Consider the following 21,092-nt stretch of genomic DNA (forward strand, 5'->3'; position numbering starts at 1 on the left):
TAATTCTTGCTTCTTGCAGATCATGGAAGTATCATTCCTAAAATGCTTATTAGACAGGAATGTGTCTTGAAGAAAGAGCTGAATGAATAGAAAATAGTTGCTCAATACACATATCTTTAATTAACTCATCATGAAGGTAATTCATTCACAAAATGAATGTAAGCAAATGGTGAAATTAAACAGGGGGTTTTGTTGTTGTTTTTTTTTTAAAAACAATGCTTCTGATTTAACTTCAGTTTTAATGCATGGTAACCAATAGTAACCCATGTGTTCCCACTTAAACTGACTTATATCATGCAAGACGCTGTTTGCACTCATGCTCACAAAACAGACTGTGCAGGGGTGGATGTGGAATTTAGTTCTGATAACAGGGTAGATATGTATTACAGTAAGAATATAAGTGGCAAGCTAATGTCTCTGTGTCAGCTGAGCAGGAAAATTGTCAACAAGTGTGCTGGAATTTTGCCTACAGAATTTATTTTGATAAAATAGCCTATGTTGATTTTGTTGTGGAATTCTGATGGACTTTTCTTGGTGGTTGTTACTATAGGGATGGCTTCATGGCAGGGTCTCCTTAATTTTGTGGGGCACAGAAAAATCCTAGCTTCTGGGTAAGGACTGTCAGCGCCTCTGCTGTAATACATACCCAGACACAGTTATTCAATGGCAGTGTCACCCCATGCCTCTATCCCTCTGTGCTTCATCCTGTGTTCACTTCTCAAGAGCTCTGCTGTCAAAGTAGGCTTGTATTTCTTTGCACTACATAATTATGTCATAATTTACTCTTCATAGAGTCAGTGCTTGCTACTATTCTCTATAAAAAGCTATGAATGTACCATACAAAAAGTCAAATAAATTAGCCATAGAGCCTGCTCAATTAGAGAAATTGCTGTGGCAGCTAAGCCAAGGAAACCAAAGCTGTGGCTGGGTCAGGAAAAGTTCAGAGCCTTGCAAGCTCAGCGCGGAGGTTATGGCCTGTCACTAGCAATGGCAATGCTGTGCTGTGGGGCTGTATGCTGCACTTCACAAGCGTGCCTTCCAAGGTAAGTATCGATGAAAAGCTGCCACATCTTCATTTCCTGTTTATACCCCACTATGACAATCGTGTTGGAATGCAGTTTCAAAAAGAAAAACGGGGTGCAGAACAAGCTGTAAACACGTTCTTTTGATATCTATTCCATAGAAAGAAAATCTCACTGTGAAGTATATTCAACTTCTTATGAAAGAACTTCAAAATGTTTTTCTAAAATACAGTGAATTGTTTTAATGGTTTTTAACTAATAAATCATGTGGTGATTCTGCAACTTTATTTTAATGAGAAGAAACTGCATATGGGTTCACTTACTGTCTTATTTCTCTCTTTTTGGTATTTCAACCAGTCTCCCATAAATAAAATATAAAGCACATAACGTGCAAATTTACCTAGTACTGAAATTTTTGACATTTGAGTGGGCTAGGCATAATGATCACTGCAAAGCCTATCTTTCCATCCCTTGTATTTAAATGTGACTGTTAAGGCTAGTCAAAACACCAGGAAAATAGGAGCAATTTCCATTTCACACATATACAAACACATATCTTCCAGACTTCATTTTTCCTCCAGAAATATTTTGGCATACCTTTTTTGACTTTTTCTCTCATCAATATAGTAGAATTTTATTTTGTAAGTTGTCGTTGTTCTGATTCTGATCAAAGAAGTTTAGTTTTTGTAAAAGGAAAGAAAGTTCTAAAGAGAAAGCTACTAGAAATGTATTTTACAAGTAGATGGTATTCAGGGATGGAGAAAGATGGATGTCTTATAACTCAAAAAGAGGGCAAGAGTCAGAACAGTAACTAAGTAGAAGCAGAAACTAAGAGTAGGTTTGATTAATGTGTGAAACTGGCTACAAGGGTCAGAAATAGCAGTAGATGTAGTCATAAACTTATTCCAAAAACATTATTTTGAAAAACTGCATTGGGAATCATCTTTATAAGGTACACCTATTACCAATTTATTTCTGGAATCCCTGAAGGGGAGAAACCCCATTATGGTCTAGGAGATGTAGACTCATATAACTAGAGATTCAAAATATGCTTAGCAATGGAATAATACAGAGTGCAGAAGATACTACAGAGGATGAGACAAAGTACAGAAGACATACAGAGGTGAAACTATTTCCTTCAGCTCAAAAGATTATATAAGAGGATTTTCTTTTTCTCCTCATCTTCACTGCAGCTCTCTGCTGTGGCAAAATCAAATTAAATGTGCTGCAGAGAGCGTTTCAGATGTAAACCAAAATGTCCAGATATTCAGGCCAGATCCCCAGCAGGTTTCCTTGGTCCTTTCTCAGAGCTCTATGGAGCATCCACCATGGCATGACAGCAATAAGCTTTAAATGTGAATCGATGCAAGGCCAAGCCGTGAGAAGCAGCTGTTACCACCTGATGTTAGTGGGTCATCTTGAATTAGTCCATTCCCAGCTGTGGGAGCTCTATTTAAGAGATATAAGCACCAGCTACATGTGGTGTCACTTATGGAGATTGTACTGATGGTGAGCACTCAGGCAAGATCTGTAAGTTATTTAGGGCAGCTGCACAAAGCACCATGGTAACTAAGAATACATGAATTGGAAAAATGCAGGTGGTTTCAGACCCCGTTTTCTGTAGGTACAGAGGAGACAACGTGATGCTCCGGAGATTTTGTTGGTCCTTTGAGGATCTTATCCAAATTGTGTAATCAGAACTTCTTAAAAACAGGAAGAGTCTTTTCATGACTTGAACAGATGCTGGATAGAACCATCAGGTGAAGATGGAGACCTGAAAACCTGGGAAAAGTACAAACCCCTAAAACTAATGGAGCATGAGCGGAAGCTAAGGAAGGAAGAAGATGTTTTACCTATCATAACATATCTCACACATGGATAAATCCATCTTCAGTTTCTCTTGCTGTGGCTCCAGCAGCTTTTTATGAACTACAAACTTAAGCAGAATAACTGGCAGGGTATTGATGTGAAGAAATTCCACTGTAAACCACTGAAGCAAAACTTCTGCTTGCGCTTTATCCTCCTGAACCCCTTAGGGATTTGGTAAACATACCTCTAAATTTGTTAAAGAACAGATGCTATTCCAAGCCCCATAGTATTTCAGGAGACATTACCAGTGAAATCATTTAGATGGGACGACATAGCTGGAATACACTTGCTGGAAGTGTTGGCATTTTTGGCTTATATCTGTCAGATTTTCCAGGATTATGCTTTTCATCCTGCCAGCTGCTCAGTATTCTGATCCTGGTGTTGGTAAACATTTAAACACAAGTGAAAGTGCTTTCCTGGAGGACAGCTTGAATTCTTCAAACCTTGCAGAATTGAACCCCAGTTTAGCTGCCTCAGCCTGTTTCCCAAGATGTAGACATGATGTCTCTGTTAAACAAATACGTGCTGTTTGGAATTCTTGCAGATAAACTGAGAAGCCCTATTTAAAATATGTACTATTTATGACTGGACATTATTTGACTATTAAGCTTCTGCTTTTTTGCATTAAATCCTTTCATTACTGTTGTATTGAGGAGGTCTGAACATTGTGTATGCAGGTAACAAGTACAGATGATAAACATTTCTCATTTTTTAATCTGGATATATATTGCATTAAATTTAATCACCTCTGCTCCTTATCTACTATGGAGATATTAAGAGGTAGTACTTTGGGGGCCATAACAGAAGAAATGATTTTACAGATATAATATGTTTCCTCTTTCTCTTTTTTTCCCCCTCCCTTAGCATATCATAAAATTAAAGCTGGAAACAATTTTATCTTCCAATACTCTGCAAAAGCCTTCACATACTCAGAACTTTTCCAAAGTTACCGTGTGAGCTAAAATTCTTGGTTTCTGGCCAAAGATTAATTTTATTTCAAAGCTTATAATAAAACCCACTTTTTGAAATCTGTAAGGCTAAAATTATTCCTATTCGCTTTTAAAATTAAATTTATATAGGGTTTGTTTTCACACATCTATTCCCTCGGTGACTGAATAGTAAATTCTGGAACTCATTATAGAAATAATCCATATTAAGAAGTATACCCAGGGTAAAAGTGATTGGCTATTGAGGGGTTAAAGTGTATTAAGTGGGTGTAAAAGTGGTTGGGTGTTAATAGCAAATAATTTGGAATTGATAACTTCTGAGAAATGAACTCTCTCTAGAGGCAGCGGTGGCCTGTAGTGAGAGGAAAGAAACACTGTCCTCACCTCTGTGAACTAGAGGTGTCTCAGTTTTACAGCCTTTGATGTCAAGGATGCAGAGTTGCAGATCAGTACCACAATAACCAGTGACAGAGAAAAATATTTTCATGTTGTTCGTCATTGCCTCTTAAAATGGTATCAAGAGGCTCATTAGTTACACTGGGCATGGAAGTTAAGAATTTAGCCCTAAAGATTTGCTGTGACTTTAATGTCATGTGCTGCATTAGAGCTTTATTAAGGTTTTAAGTCATTTTAAGTGCATGCTTTAAGTCTTTAAAGCAGCTTAAAGCATGCTTTAAGTCTTTAAAACAGTTTTCTAGCATTTCCTTTAGAAACTAGGAAAATAAAATGAAAAAAAAAGCCATTATTAATGTAATGTTGATTGCCCTTGTCCCAAAGAGCTTACAAGTATCCAATATGTTTGTTCCATACAGTGTAGTCTTTGATAATTAGACTCAAATCAGCAAAAACCCAGCAATATTTGTGATTATATTCTAAGGTTTTCCAAGTATTTTACCAAGTGTCACATTAACCTTCCCCTCTTCCAAACCTTTGCCTTCCACGAAAATAGTGATTTCTTTACTATGGTACAAAACAAAATTGTAATACTAAAACATACTTGGGTTCATAGCCCTCACAGGCTGCACGAGCAATGTGCATCATTTCAGTTATGTATATAGAAGCCAGGTGTCTTTGAGGTCTTCAAGTTCAGCTACTGAGACAATACTTGGCAGTGTGGGTGTCATTACATGGATCACAAGTCTCAGCTGCTTTTCCAAGCCATTTTGCAGCAAGACCAGTCAGTAGTAAGGAAGTTATTGTCACTGCTTCTGTCCTTTTGCTACATAACTAACAGCTACTACCAGCTTTCTCACCTGTGTTCTTATTTCAATGTGGCATGTCCCTGGCTTTCAACTTCCAAAACATATACACTATCATCACTTCATCTAAAATGTTGCCTTGCATTTGTCATCTTTGTTAATTTGATCATAACTCATCTTTTTGAATCCCTGGTTTTCTGTTCTAAGTAATAGCAGGCTACTTGTCACTGCATTAAAAATGCTGCATGATTCCAGCCTTCACAATTCACTTCCACATCTCCTTCGGTTCTGCCTCCTTCTCACAGGGATTGTACAGCTTTTCTGAACTCATAGCTAAAGTCCTTACTCTCTGTATTAAGTAACTCTATAAGAGCTAACAGAGCTATTAATCTGTATAAGGTGACTGTACAAGCTGACTGTAGTTTTAATTATATGTCAAATATTTGGTGGCAATCTTCATTCACTGACATTTGTGTGCTGTTTGCCTTTGGTGTGGCATCTGTCTGAGCAATGGTTTCACAACTGGCCATGACCACAAATAAGTATGAGCTAATGATCTACACATAGAATTAGATTATTGAATGTTTTTTGATCAAGTGATTACTTTTCTGCACACAGAGGCAACTTGAATGCCTAAATTTTGGAAGAATGGCTTTTAGGTCTATAAAAGAAGAAACTAAAGATGTTGTTCAGGAGATCAGAAGGGGAAAGATGTTTGCAGACTCTTTGATGAACTGTTCTCCCCTGCCTGCATCAGAATGTGCTGTACACCTGATTGAAGCCTTCTTAGTGTGAATCCACAGTGTGATGTCTTTTGTGTCTTCATCAGTTTTTGGAGAGGGAAAGCAGAGTACATCCTATACTACCCTTTCATAGTGTGTATGTGAAATGGCCAGGAGATGACTGATCACTTTATCTGACCATTCTGAGTGTAATTCATTCTGTTTTGATGGCATTCTTTCTCCAGCTTTGTCAAAACTTTGCATGGATCAGTAGGTCCTAGAAGTGCATTATCACTTAATAATAATATATTGAATAATAATAATAATAATATAATGAATAATACATTGATTATTGATTGATTAGTTTAGTAAGGCTTTCTAGCATTATCTTATTAATTGTTCTTAATTGTTCTCTTTCTCATTCTTTCTCTTGCTATCTCTTTTTATCTCTCTTGAAAAATAATCTAAGGGAATTAGATGAAAGTGGAATTCACTAGATAATCCTCAATCTGTTGCAGCAGGCAGATTTCTATTTAGCTCTGAAGATATCTTACTACAGATTAACAAAAGCTTCATTTGACCAGAACATGCTATTTGTGTTACACAACATAACATTGAGTCAGTATTGAAAGAAAACAGTCATTTTACCATATCACCCACTGTTTTTCAGTGAATTTTGTCAGAATGTTATTTTGAGTATGCATAAGATCCCCTTTAAGATGCATTTCTTATCACTGTATAGAACGATAGGTATTTTTCTGTAGAACATGGAATGTTCATAAGCTTAAGATAACAAATAGCTCAGAAAAAAGCTAACCTTTTATCTCAAGGGTTGTCACCAACGTACAAGATGGCATTCAGTAAAAAATGTAATTCCAAACATGATTACCTGCATCATTTAGAAAGAGCTAATGCAAGCATAAAAAGCAGGTATCTTCTCATTTCATTCTTTTGAAATGCCCATTATTATCCTTCATTTTGTTTAAATTGTTTATTTTTGTGTGTTCATGTTTTATTTCTGGTAATAATATATATATGTTTCCTTAGATTTTATAAAAATGTTATTTCTTTAATGTTTTGCTGGCTGTCTGAGAACAGATGAAAGTTCTTTCTTGTTAAGAGTAATATTTAGTCTCATATACAATGGCCAGATTTCACAGCTAGGCCTACGCATTGTGTTGTACTTTACCGAGCATGTGTGAAAATGTCCTTCCACTAAATCTAAAAAAATAGAACCAATCCTGTAGATAAGAAAATCTGAGTTACACATTAGTGATTTTCTTCTTTAAAGATATTAATTTCTTCCAGTGAGATTTTTGTATAAATTACTGAAGTTCTATTATCTGCTACGACTTTGCAGTAATCTTAATCTGATGATTGCTCTGGGTCACATCAGCTATATATTGTATTTTGAATCTGGCAGGTGCCAGTAGCAGAAGATAAGAGCAAAAGATCTGGGTAGGAATACAATGATGCTTCCCTTGTAAAATCTCTTCAGTTCCAGAAACATGCAGTTAGAGATTTCCTGTAAGGAAGTGTTACCTCTGAGTTTAATGGACTTTGAAGTATTTTTCTTCTTTTTGAATCCAAATGATTTATTGGGCTCTGTATTACCTCACTGATTAGAAAGGAAACCATTTTTGTAAGTTTTCAGGCAGCCAATGATGATTTCATTGGGTGCTCTACCCTCTTTATGTAAGAGAAAACAAGTAGTGCTGCTGTAGTCAACTTTTTCTGTGCTGCTTAGGACATCACATGAAAAAACATGATGCAGCTGAGGTAGTCATTCACATGAGAAGGTGTTTGCTACAATTCTCTTTTACTTATGCAGTCGCTGATGGTTTTCAGCAGCATTGCCTCCTTATTTTTTCTTTTTCTTTTTGACAGTAGTTGTGTTAAAAATATTACTCGGTTATATAAATAAGAGGATATCACTGTGTGTCAGACTGAATACCCAGTATTCAGTCTCACAAGACTCGCATATTAACTTCCTGTCTGAACTATACAAATACCCCAGAATCCTACTAGATGTTATACTCTGTGTTCTCTCAACAGATTTCTTCAACCTACCACCTTCTCCCTGTTTTTACCTCAGTTTCTCTCAGTCATTTTGCAGGTGCTGGGACTTGTGAAAATATATATCCACTATGTCCCACTTCCTAATCTTTTTTTCATATGGATGAAAAAAGAAAAAAGATATTTTTTCAAGTTTTTTGTGAATTTCTCACATTGAAGGAGATGGTTACACATACTGATATAAATGATTTTCCAACCACTTCATATGACAAGTTTAAAAGCAAGTGATATTAATTTTTTTTTCCAAAGATAAAACTAAATGCAGTTTTCTCCACCTTCTGGCTTAGTGCAAAGCTCAATTTCTTCGTAATTGGAAGAATCAAGCAAACAGGTTACTTATGGACATCGCAAATAAAAAATTGGACCCAACTCGAACAACAGCAAAGCTTCAACATGCTGAACTTGAGTTCTTCTGAGCCAGGAGCTCACCTAAATAAAATGTCTGAAGCAAAAACACACCTCTATAGGTGTATGCACTAGGTGAATTTGGACCCTGCTGGTTAAAAAATCAGTGCATCTAAAATAGACACTTTCTGCTCTTTCCTTCTCATATTTAAACTAAAAGAACACTTCAAGATTTTTTTTCTGCTTTAGATACATCCACTAGAGGCAGTTGTAGTCTCTAATTTCATTAGTGCTCAACGTGTTTGTTTTCATTCTATGAAATAGACTTTTCCTTACATAGTAATAATTATAGTTATCTGACTACGGTGATGGCCTCTTTTTTTTTTTTCTTTTTTTCACCAGTTTGTGGTCCTTTCCTGATATATTCGCAGTCTTTTTCTTCATCATCAAATGAATGTATCTTGTTCTAAGAGCCTCACCTTTGAGCCCAGAAGAGTACTTCCACTTCCAGTGAAGTTACCTGGACATCTATTTTTACCTTCAGTTGTCATATCTTTTCTAAAATGAGATAAATAAACATGTTGCTTTCTCTTAGTGGTACAAAGTCTCCCTAGTTCATGTTCAGAACTTCCATTCACAGAATATATGCTCTGTTCTTGAATGGAGAAATTCATTTATGTCCAGAGGGCCAGGACAAGGCCCATGTGCCACTGAAGATCAATTTGCGTTGTAGTCTGTGGGATGAAGTGGAGTGTAAAGTTTAAGCTGATCTTCTATGCAGAATAAAAGAGAAGGAATGAAGATAAAAACGTGTTCAGAGGTATTGTAAATCAGTTAGCTGGAATGTAGGTTGAGAGCTTTCTGCAAGAACAGGCAGCATGCAGTGTATGAAACACCTCTTGAAGTTTCTTACTGAGTTATAATTTGACTTTGGGTTATTTCCTAGTTCTAATTCATAGATGCATAGCTACCTGTAAGAATTTATACTGTATAGGTCCTGGCTTTCCCTCAGCAACAGACTGACTGCAGTGGGTCAGGCATTACTGAGAGGATAAAACTAGGCCTAAAGTGAGAAGATTTCTAAAACCGCAGAGATTTTCCACATTAGGTGTAGGATAGGGTGTTGATTTCTTAGTAGACATAACTGGGAAAATGGCAATCAAATCTTACAGTTACTGTTAAAAGGAATTTGTATTGCATTGTGTGTTCATCAGAAAAGAGCAACACTTGATAAGCTGTGAAGCATGAACATTTAAAAAACCCACTTCAGTTCTGACATCCCTATGTCAATTATTTTTTAACATAGGTATTTTCTATGCCCAAATTCATATTAAACAAACCCCCAGCTAGCATTGTATTCTTTACTGCCACTCTCAGATAGTCTCTATCTTTTTCTGTATAAGACTGTGAGTGGGGCTGCAGTAAAATAGTTTGTAAAGCAGCAGTTCAGACTGTACCAGTGGAGAACCACAGTACACTCTAGCTATTCTGTTGAATATAAAAAGAAATAATCAGATGACCACCCTAATAGAATCTTTGTGTCTAGGTATATATTGAATCTTTATTGCTGGAGTGGCTGAACATAACAAGGGAAAGGCTGCAGGGTACTGAGTGAGCTTCAAATGAGCTGGTGCGTTACCACAGTGCAGGACAGTGCCTATCAGAGAGAGGTACTGCCCTCAAAACTGCTTCTGCTGTGGAACTTACTTGAACGTATCTCTACAAGGCACTGTGCTATCAGTACAGATACAGTCTAAGCAGGCATCAGAGGCAGAATGAGAGGAAAAGAAACCCAACTTTCTATAAGCATGTGCAAGTTACTGCTCATCTGTGTCTAATGCTTTATCTAATCCTTTAATAATTCATGCTTTCAATTTACAGATCAGTTTTTTGTTGCAGAAAGTGCTGGCCATTACTTAAGTATATGAGAATTTAATTGTACTGGGTCTAAGACTTGGAATAAGTTTCCTTTGACCAGGTATTTGCTTTTGCCTTCATCTGTTCAATCCTGTCAGAGCCTTCTTACCTTTACAAATTTTGTGAAACTATTACTGAGTTTCTCAACATGTGCCAATAGAGCAAATGTAGCATAAAGAGGAAACAATGTGACCACAATCCAAATCCAAATCAACAGGATATTTTGCTAGATCAGCCCTAGTCATGAACAGTTTACGGTCAAGACCCATAAGCGTGATTTGTATGGCTGTGAATAGCACATATAATATGAATCACGTGGGAAATATTACATTAGGATAGTATATTAATTTCCTAAACTGTTTTTAGTGTAGTTAGATTATAGAAATTTCTTTATTAGCAAGTTTCACTTCTTGGATTTTAAAAGATTCAAACTTTCTGAAAAACTTTCCAACATCACTTTGTGCATTCGTTAGAGTATTTTGGAATACCTGAATTTTGGTATGTATTAGGGCTAGGTGGTTTAGTTACCAAAGCAGATGCTAGTTAAAGGGCTTAAACTGCATTTCCAAATCATTATGTAATTGCAAGTAAGAAAACAGTGTCTATAATCTTTCCTACACTATCAAGTTATTAATAATGAGATAGGGAGAATTTTATTGAATTGTTCAAATCTACTTAAGATCTGTGGGTTTGGTAGTCTTTTTATTACAATGCTATTTATTCCAAGTTCCTATCCCACCGTTGCAGCTGATAGCAGTCAGGAATACAGCATGGCTATGAAAAATTAAAAGGCAGTCTCACCCTCCTTGCTACCCCTGAAATGTTCAAGTTGAGTGCAGCTTCTTACAGCTTCATCCAGGCTGTATATCCATACAGCCTCAGCTCTGCTGAAACAAACACTGTGGTATATAGGCCAGTCAGCACTAAATATTTGATTTCATAGTATCATAGGCAAGGTTAAAGTCATAATTTAACAGCACCTAGATTCACATCTTCTGTCATGACACTTCTCTACAAAGGACCATTCCATCTTAGCTGAGAAATGGTCTCTTGCTGAGCAACATCTTCTTCCAGTAATGCTCCAAGTGACCTCTGACTTAATATTAGTGCTAGACACTGTATGAAAGTATTGGAAGCTAGTGTAGGAATAACTACAGTTGCAGGATTGATAGCAAACTGATGTTAGCTAGCTTTACAGTAATTCTAAATGACTGTTCAGCTTAGGGATATTCATGCCCCTTTTAATCTTTGTTAGTATATCACTTATCATGCCCCTTTTAATCATTGTTATTGCATCACTTACCATACAGTGCAAAAACCCAACTGACACTGCTAAGTGCTTTACAAGAGCAAAACAAGTTTATTTACTCTCAAGTTTGGTAATTTACTCCTAAAAATACATATATTCACATATAAACCAAACTATTTCAGTGCTGAAATGAAACTCTTGAGAGTTTTCAGGTTTAGGTATCTAGTTGCAACATAGAAACGTTGCCATGGCACTACTTGGGCACTAACAAGCAAAAAAAGAAAAGTAGCTAGTGTCCAGCATTTCACGTCTGGACATGACTTTGTGATGTGGTCCTGGGATTTTTACTGACAGTTCTTTAAAGCTGAGGACTGTGCAAAACTAACTAATAAAATCTGTATGTAAATAATGTGCAGAATGTAACTAAATCTATTTGAAACTTTGCTGACAAGTGAGCTCTATTACATGGAACATGTTAATTACCTGTTATGTGAGATAAGTGTAATCAAATAATTACTTCCAATTAAACCCCATATGGAAGTGTACGAATATCCACCTATTTTATTTACCTTTCAAATGTGTTTCTCAATCCCAAGATTGCACAGTTTTTAGAAATTTGGAGTTTGGTTTGACTCATTTTCACTGACCCGCACCTTCAGCCAATATGAGGGGCTGCAATGCTACTGCGCTAGTCTTACTGATAAGATGATGGGGGAACTTTATGCAATAAGTTTGCAGCACGGTTATGAATGTCAAGAAACAAACTGGAAAAAGGCACTTCCTAAAACTTTAGTGTGCAGAATTGTAAGGGTGCATTCTGTGCATGTGATTAAAACTACTTCATAAAAATATTGTGAAGGTAAAAGACTGCAGATCTGTAATATGACATTTGTTCTGAACTCATTCAGATCGTAGTTTGCTGAAGTCAATGCCAGAATTTTAGCTAATTCCATTACTGTCTGAATGATGTCTTAACTTCTCTTTCTTTCTTCAATCTTTTAAATATCAACAATTGCATAACAATTTTTCTACATAGTTATTTTATTAATAGTGGTTTCTTATTAATTAATATTAGTTACAATATTGGTAATCCGCTTTTATGCACTCCATTACTTTGATCAGATTCTGCAAATACTTTAACTTTCATGTGTTTTCTGATTGATGTCACCACGTTTATTTAGCTGCATAACATAGAGTATATGTGTTAATGTTCAGTTGCGTTGGCTTTTCAGAATTTCTGTGTCCAAGATAATACAAAAGCTGTTCCCCTCCTTATGAAGTGTTAGATGTGTTTTTAGCAAAGAAAATCTTTCATCCAGGCTATAAATAAATAGTATCTAAGCTCAGTTCTGTAACTCTGTTTGGGTCCATGAGTTTCCAAGACTAATAGTAAGGTTTCTTCTGTAAAAGTAGGAGAAAAGTGTCCCGACTATTAGATTTAAAATCATGTTGAATTATTTAAAATATTTTTTTAAAGCACTAAGGATAATTTTCCCTTTTACTTGTAACTTGTTAAATTTGTTTCTTTATCTGTTATTTATTCTTTAAAATTATGAGGTCAGGAAGCTGTCAGAGGAAACCATCTTGGCTATCAGATGGCTTTGACCAGAAAACAGAACATTTTGCTGAGATGAAACTTTAATTTGCATTATGAAGTTTCTTTTAAAGCTTATGAAATAGTTTTGGCAAAATTCCTCTCAGGCTATGTTATTCTGAAAGATGAGTGAAAAGAAGGAAGTGTGTTAACATAAATATCTGGGATTATTTTAGTGGAAGCTTTATGTCAAAATAATCTGAGACTCTGTTCATGAGATCCTGTCAAAGCTCATTTTTCATTGCTGTATTCACATGGTAATCATAAACAATTCTTAAGGATCAGAGACACCTTGCACCTGTCTTACTCCCAGTAACAAAGCATCCCTCAAAAGTATCAATCAGGGTAGTCTCACCAAGTTTTATTTCACTTTCTACTCCATTTTCAACCATTTTAAGTTTCTTTTCACAGGAATTCTTCACAAAGTTCTTTTTGCATGAAGAAAGTTATTCTAAAACCCAGCAACTTTTAATTTCCCTGGCCAATAATTTTGGCCTATTTATTTTGCTTAGAAACAAAATCCTACCACTGCAGCTACAAAGTCTGATATTTCTTAAACAAACAAACAAAAAAAACAGAAAGAACCCACTTTCTAGTATGGTAGTGTCCAGATAAAAGGAGGGGAGAAGGGAAAACGTAAATTTGAATGAGGAGTGAGTCTATGTCAGTACAGCATTAATAGTATAAAAGAGAGTGGGCACTAACTTTGCTGGTGTATCAATGGCAACATGGTTTACACAGCTGCGAGGATATGGCACATGAAAGGCCAGGTACTTTGTGATGCAGTGCTACTTTCTCATCTAACCTGCTAAATGCACAGTCCACAGATTTTTGCAGTTATGGTTCAGCGTAGTGCTTGGCACTGCAGCAGCACTCACTTCCCCCTCCACTTTCTACTCATCCACATATAAACTCCTTCTTCCTTTGCTGTTAAGATTTTTACTTCTTTACATCTCTGTATACATACACATATGCAGCATGCACAAGTTGTCTTCAACCAGTACATGTGTCAGTGGGGGGGTGAATGCTGTGGTAAACGTTTGTCTCATTCAATCAGTGAACACTATTATATCCCATTGCTTGTTCCACCAGCATTAAAAACACTTCTGTAAAGGGGAAATACAGGCAGCCCTTCTGCCTGCCTTGGCGGCTTGTGCAGGGAACCGCATCTCTGTCCTTGGCCCTGGATCCCTGCACTGGCTCCTTCCCGAGGGAGTGAGTGATGCCTCGGAGCCCGCAGCCGGGCACAGCCATGATGTGGCTGCTTAGGTGCAAACAAGCAAAAATGCACGGACATTCTACCCTCAGAACACAGCTGTATTATAACTCCATGCACGGTATCAAACAGTAAATCAGCGATAAAAGGCTTCAGTAACATGGCATCAAATTCTATGAGAAACCCGGCATGTACCACCATCATACATGCACTCCCGCCGCTTACCCTCCCTGTGCATTTCAGAGCGACAACAATTGTAAGAGAAATAAAACATTGTAAGATCTCAGCTGCTAGGAGATAGACGAATGTAATGCCACGATCCAAAGCTCCGGCATTCTCACACAGCTCTGCAAATTTGCAAACAGATTCTTCACCCCCCAGCCCTCCCTCTCCCCCCCACCCCTCCCAACAGAATCAGAAAGCACATCTTACCACTGGATGAGAGAGAGGAACAGAAGTGCCCACACCATCATTTTGAGCGAAAATGCAGGATTCAAGAATGCAGTTCCTCCCGGGCTTGTTGGATTTGAAGGAATCATCTCTTTTTCTCTCCCTCCCCCCCCCCCCCCCCCAACCAAGTTTTTTTCCCCTTTCCTCTCGGTTGCAGATGGATCCGTCCCCTTCTTTATTTTTTTTTTGGTAGTGGTTCTGCCCCCCTCCCTACCAGGTCCCGTCAGTGGGATGATACATTGCGCCCAGCTGCGGGAATTAATATGCAGGGAGACAGAAATTAGATCTGCAGAAGCCCTTTGCAGATATAATCAGAAAACGTCAGCTCAGGCAGCAGGCAGCAGCTTCCAAGTCTAGAGGAATAATATAATTGGGAAAAAAAGGGGAAAAAAAAAAACAGCCCACAACGACCAAACAGCAAAATCACGGACACTCACAGAATAAAAGCAGTCAAGGAAAAGAAGAAACACATACACATGCAGACATTTACAGAACCACTCAAACACATGCAATGAAATCCGATCAAGCAATAGAAAGAGTAAATGAGAGGAAAAAAAAAGAAAGAATAAAGCAATGGAGCTTCTGCCTGAATGCAGATTAACTCTGAGGTCAAAGTGGAAATGATGCACTCTGCTGCAGCACAGATTAACACATGCGTGGTGTCAGCCGGGGTGCTTTTTAACCTTTGATTACACATATGCAGGCAGCCTGGATTTTCATTTTGGAGGCGAGAAGGATTTGGCAGGCATAAAAAGGGAAGTTGGAAGGAAAAGCTTGCCCTATGCTGCTGAGCATCCTCATTTTTCTAAACAGCCTGGAAATCGTGATTGCAAAGGTGGGGGGGGGAAATGAAAGGATGGATGGGGGAGTGGAAAAGGGAGGGATGGTTGTTGCTAAGTAACTCAGGAAATGGTGAAAGCAGCATTGGTGGAGTCAATATGAATGAGGCGATTTAGCGTGTGATAGGATTAGGGGGAATATGCAAGGCTCTTATCTCCCCTCCCCCTAATAAAACCAGGCTACAGAGACACAGGAAATGCTTCCTGGCCAAAGGGGAAACACTAAATGACTATAAGAGCTGGATGTTGCCAAATTCTGGAACCAGAATCCCAAGTTCCATTGTCCAAAAATGCAGTTTAGCAGCTACTAGTGAAGTAAAAAATTCAGGTAATTCCATGATTTCACAATGTAAGAGCACCTCAGTCTAAAATAGCTGTAGGGGATACAACTATTTTTTTTTTATCTCACAATTTTTTTTTCTGCCAAAAACCAAAGCAGATATAGAGAGCATCAAGCCTCCCCAATGCTGTTTTATAAAGCAGAAGACTGATGTTCCAACATAACCATCAAGATCTCGGAGATGTGACCCAACATTGTTCAGTTTAAAGCCCATCTTTCTAAAACTCAAGAGAGAAATAAAAAATAAGTTTTCTAAAGAGCACTTAAATGGAGAGAAACTGAAATGGTCCTAAATAGAATAAAAGCATCAAAATTTACCTCTGGACTGGATGTAGTCTAAACGAAATTTGACGCACAGATCCTGCTCAAACCTGCCAATACCCAAACCAGTCTGAACTTTATCAATCAAAAATAGATAGTGGCAGTAGCTGAGTTCCCAAATAATCAAAAAATTAGATCCAGCCCTCAGCCATCAAGCTGCTTTTTTTTTTTTTCCATTTCCAAAACCAATATATTTTAGTACAGCAATAAGCAATAGATCAATATTATCAGTTGAATGAAATACGTCTTGCCCCCTAGACAGACAGTTCTGTGATTATTTGGGTCCATGTCTAATGATGTCACTGTATTTTTATCAGTGTTTCCAAACAAATGACAAGTTATGAACCTGGTTCTTAATATTTCCAGTCAAGGGTCCTAATCTTAATTAAGTCACTTCACTAACTTGTCTTTCAGTACAGCCACTCCAGAGATGAAAAGGTGTAAAATACTCCACATGCTCTCCCTCTATCTCTCTCAGTAAATGTATCTGTGTGCATGCATATTCAAACATCAACGTTTGCTCATGGTTCACTTCATTAGCTCGTAACATGAAACTTTTGTGGTGTTGTTGCTGTAATCTCTCATATCAGTTATCAAAAAATTCCTTGAATGTTAAAAATGCTGCCTATATTTTGACAAAGGAATCAAGATTGTTGATAGCTAAGAATTTGAACTGTTCAAATAGTTATTGTATTAACTATGTATTAGCAACTATGTCTGCTGTATTTTAGCAGCTTTACACTGCACTTTATTTCCTGAAATTTGTCCCATAGCAAAATGTTTCACATCCTTCTTGTCTGAGAATAGTTGCTGGACTTCCTACAAAGTTGTTATACACTTTGTCTTGAGAGGTTCAGCTCGTTACCCTTGTTGAGAGGGAAGGGGGCTGCAATAGAAGAAAAGCTTGCTGGTGTCAAATCTAAAGAGGTTTTTTCTACGTTTCCGTCACTTAAAGGGTATGTCAAAAGGAGTTAGATACTGTAGTGCCAATCTTTCTTAGAGTTCATTAAGATGTACAGAGACATGGGTCATTGATACTGTTGTTTCTGTAGGTATTTTATTAGCTGTGCCATCTATTCACATTCTGAATATATCGGTAGGTTTTGATGGACAAGCATAAACTGAAGATTGTGTAGACTGTTCTGCATATTAAAACTTGAATCACCATTTTATGATCATTTTTTTCATGTCAGATCCATCTACCTTAATTTTATTTTCACATGTGTACAACTGACATTTAGGCACTGACTTAAGTAGAGGGAATTAGGGTGTTCAGACTCTGATTGCAGTCAGTGGACCACAGAATGGCCAAGGCAGGTTTTTTAGTGCTCCTAGACAGTAAACATAAGAGGTAACATCATTTGGGTATCAGAGCACTTGACCAAAATACTTTAAATGTATCCACCAATAATCAAGCAATAACAGTGTTGGCTGTAAGTAATTTCAAATGCAAAACTGTCCTTGCAGGTCTTTGTAACCTTGCCCTGAAGGAAGAGAAATCAAAACCAGGTTCTATGCTTAATGTATTTCAGTATTTTCATTTCTGGTCATGATGATAACCTTTGCTGGGAGAAAAAAAAAGTTTATCTGTAGCAGATATAAGTGCTACAGAAAACAGAAATTCAGTAGGCTGTTGTCTATTTAAACACATGTTGTCTTTGAAGCTCAGATCAGACAGCTATGTCTTAAAATTCCATCATAATAAATTGTCACAAAGGACCAAGTTTTCATGAGGACACTGCCTAGTGTGAAATGTTTTCCTGGCACGTTTAGTGTGATAAACCAATTCCAGATAGTAATTTGCCCCTGAGAAAAAAAGTGCTATCTTCACAACAAATGACTTAAAGTTTTTTATGGAAAAAATGAGCTATGAATAATAATTAAACAAAGAGGTAATTGTTCCAAAAACTTGCAATCTATACCAAACCAGAATAATATTCACGAGGGTATCTTAATATACTTTGGTTGACAGCTTGTGCAATTTACAAGGAGGCTCTCAGCTTCCACTGATTTCCCTAGGTGTTATCTTTAAGCCCAAAGAAAACATGGCTGTTCCTTACTCTAAAATTATTTTTCCTTCAGATCAGATATTGCATCATACTTTAACAAAGAGGAAAAAAAGATATGTTTGAAAAAAGCAAATGTGAAAATAGAAGTATTATAAAAGGTAAAGTAAAACAAGCAAAAAAAAAGGACTGACAATGTCACATACATTCAACTTACCCACAGAAAAGAATGCTTTGTTTTTCTTTTATCACAAGTTCATATCTGGAAGTTCTTCTGTTTCAGCTTGTAATTCCTTGTGTTGCTTTAGACAAAAAACCCTAAACAAAATTAAACAAACCAAAAATCCAACCAAAACTAAAATGCCAATTTCACTCTCTCTCAAGTGGCATTAAATTTGGGTAAGAGGTAACTAGGTTTTATGGGTCATGTTAGGGATGGTTTCTTAAAGATACAAGAAGGAAAGATTTATGTAGCTAAATTGTCTACTGATGTTTTAGGAGGCTGTTCGTTACATATCAAGTAATTTTTTGATGCTTTGAAAATACATTAGAAGTTTCAAATTATTTTTATCCAGTAATGAAATATCCTAGTTATAAAAAAAACACTTTAGAACTGCATTAATCCACAGACCTTAAAAAATAGTTCATTTAAAGCTATATATAAATACAGATTTTATAGTACTAACATTGGTAACATTTTGGTTTCCTCCAAAATTCTCTCAGCATATTCTAGCCTTGGTGAAATACCTCAATACTGAATTCCTGAGGAAAAGAGCATCCAGTATGTTTCTTAGATGGAATTCTAGGATTTCATGTAATCAAAAGAAGAAATCTAGCTCATGGTTTTGTACATTTATTGATGTACATATATGTTTGTGGTTGTGTATGGGAGCATGTGTGTATTTTCCTATTAGTTTATTATCTCACTTATAAAGAAAATTTTGTATTAGAGCAGGAGCTGTCAGGTCTGAGTACTGCCAGCTCAGGGGTCTGTGGATGGACCTCTCATTTAGAAGACCTAGATCTCTGGTTCTCTTTTAATTCATGTGCATAAAATGCAAACATTTTGTGAAGGATTGGTATGGTGGTGAACCAAATAGAAAGTACATTCCTTAGTGCTAGACTAAGGTCATAGTTTAAAGATGATTATCGACTTCTTCATGGACATGATATCTGGGCCTTTCAAAGAGGTTATTTTTAATCAAGTCTAACCACATTATTACAACTGCATGAATTTATACATTCCTATCAGTACTAAGTCGATGAACTCAAAACTACGGTGCATCACGTATCCAAATACAGACCTGTTTATTTTGGCAGATGTAACTTAAATCTAATTATTTTTTTGTTATATAACTAAAAATAGTCACTTCTTAATATTGAATCTTGCTGCTACTTTTCCCTGTGATATACTGGATGAAGATGCCAGGCAAATTGCATAACTTTGTATAGAATATGGCAAAGTAGGATTCCGGATACATTTTATTATTTAACTGAAAAAAATACCATTGAAGTATTATTTCAGTTCTGTTTATTAGAATTGAGGCAATTGACTTGAGCTGCAAGAATAAAAGAAAAATAAGGCTGAAAAGGCAAAAATAATAATTCTTTCAAGAAAGCCATCAAGCTGAAGCCAACTTCTTAGAGGAATCAACCTACTACATTTTTTAAAAAGCCACAGTCTTGTGCTGCTTAGGAAATTATTTTTTAAAGAATTATTTTAGTCTTTAGCAATAAAAAAGTTTGAATTAATTCCTAAAATATGTATGGAGTGATATTTCAGGGGATTATGCAAAGAGAATATTTGTCAGAAATATTTTTATTCAAACTGTTTCATCAGGTTTCTATTCCAGGCAATCACTTTCTGAGTATTTAACTTAAAAGAAAAAATATACTGGTAGCTGTAATACAACCAAACACAAACCCGAAATACTGTGTTTGTTTATGTGCTTTGATCTTGTGCTAAAATGGTACAGAAAACAAGTTTTTGGCTAAGAGCTCTCTCACTGTACTTAGATTTACAAGTTCCTGCCAGCAACAGACTTAACAAATGCTGTTTTGTGCTATAAACGCCTAAGATTCTCTTGTCATAAAACTCTTTCAGCAAACTGCATTCCCCATCTCCCTGGCATTGACCTGAGAAAGCTTTCTTGCCCTACAACATAACCCAGAGGACCCAGTTCCATTAGGCTAAATTCTTATGTGAAAAAAACGCTACATTAAGATACTTTCTGAGGAACACAATAATGGTTGTTTTCTGAACACTTTTATCAGTGCCCAAGAGAAGTCTGTGCTCCACAAGACTTTCATAAATCATGATTTTCAGGAGCCATATATCGATATATATTCATAATAGTGTCTAGAAAGGTTTCTCCTCATGTGTGTTTGTACTACATGAAAAGTTTAGTTCAAAAACCTGTGTTCAAACTCTAGCTTCCTCCCCATACTTTGTGGTGCTAAATCTCTAAGTTTAAGGCCAGTGGTTTTTGAAACCCATCTCAGGAAGGCAGTCACTGCCTCCTGTAGGCACCCATAAACTGAAGGGGAAAGCAGAAGACTTGAATTGTCCTCCTCTCACTACTGAGAGTAAAGAGTGAAGGAGAGCAGGCAGCAGTGCTGCTATCACTCCTGAGATGCCAGAATCTTTACATGGGGGAATGAGGAACCTGACTCACATGTACTTTAAGTGGGATGACTTTAGTACTATTGTTTCAAGTATGATTATAATCAGTGGTCTTTCAGCCTACTTGCATCTTTCTTTTGGAAGTTATCTTTCAGTACTTGCATGGCACGAGTAAACTTGTAACTCTATGTATTCTCTATTTAGCAATGGGAGAGGAAGAAATATGATGTGTATGGAAGCAGCGCTGAATACCAAAAGGAGAAACACATTAGAATACTGAGGAAATAATTATGAGGGAGTACTTTTCAATAACCGTGTTCTGGTACTTGAATATATGTGTATTGGAATGAAACCAAA

At 36.7% G+C, this 21,092-nt stretch overlaps 1 protein-coding gene across 4 annotated transcripts in view; it reads right to left on the minus strand.

Moving 5' to 3' along the window:
* Window positions 1-15,452, minus strand: part of GABRG2 (gamma-aminobutyric acid type A receptor subunit gamma2) — a 66,902-nt gene extending 51,450 nt beyond the window's left edge. The window contains exon 1 of one of the 4 annotated variants that reach the window (XM_061456572.1): window positions 14,589-15,448. In XM_061456572.1, the coding sequence (XP_061312556.1) occupies window positions 14,589-14,695 (107 nt within the window). In that variant the 5' untranslated portion in view covers window positions 14,696-15,448. Of the gene's footprint in view, window positions 1-14,588 lie in introns of all 4 variants that reach the window. The other 3 variants (XM_061456570.1, XM_061456573.1, XM_061456574.1) reach the window with 3 other exon arrangements.
* Window positions 15,453-21,092: the final 5,640 nt, after the last annotated feature.

Source organism: Pezoporus flaviventris, unplaced genomic scaffold, assembly GCF_033815535.1.
Source record: "Pezoporus flaviventris isolate CSIRO_AGI_PZ_B2104156 unplaced genomic scaffold, CSIRO_AGI_Pfla_v1 ptg000023l, whole genome shotgun sequence".
Lineage (NCBI taxonomy): Eukaryota > Metazoa > Chordata > Aves > Psittaciformes > Psittacidae > Pezoporus > Pezoporus flaviventris.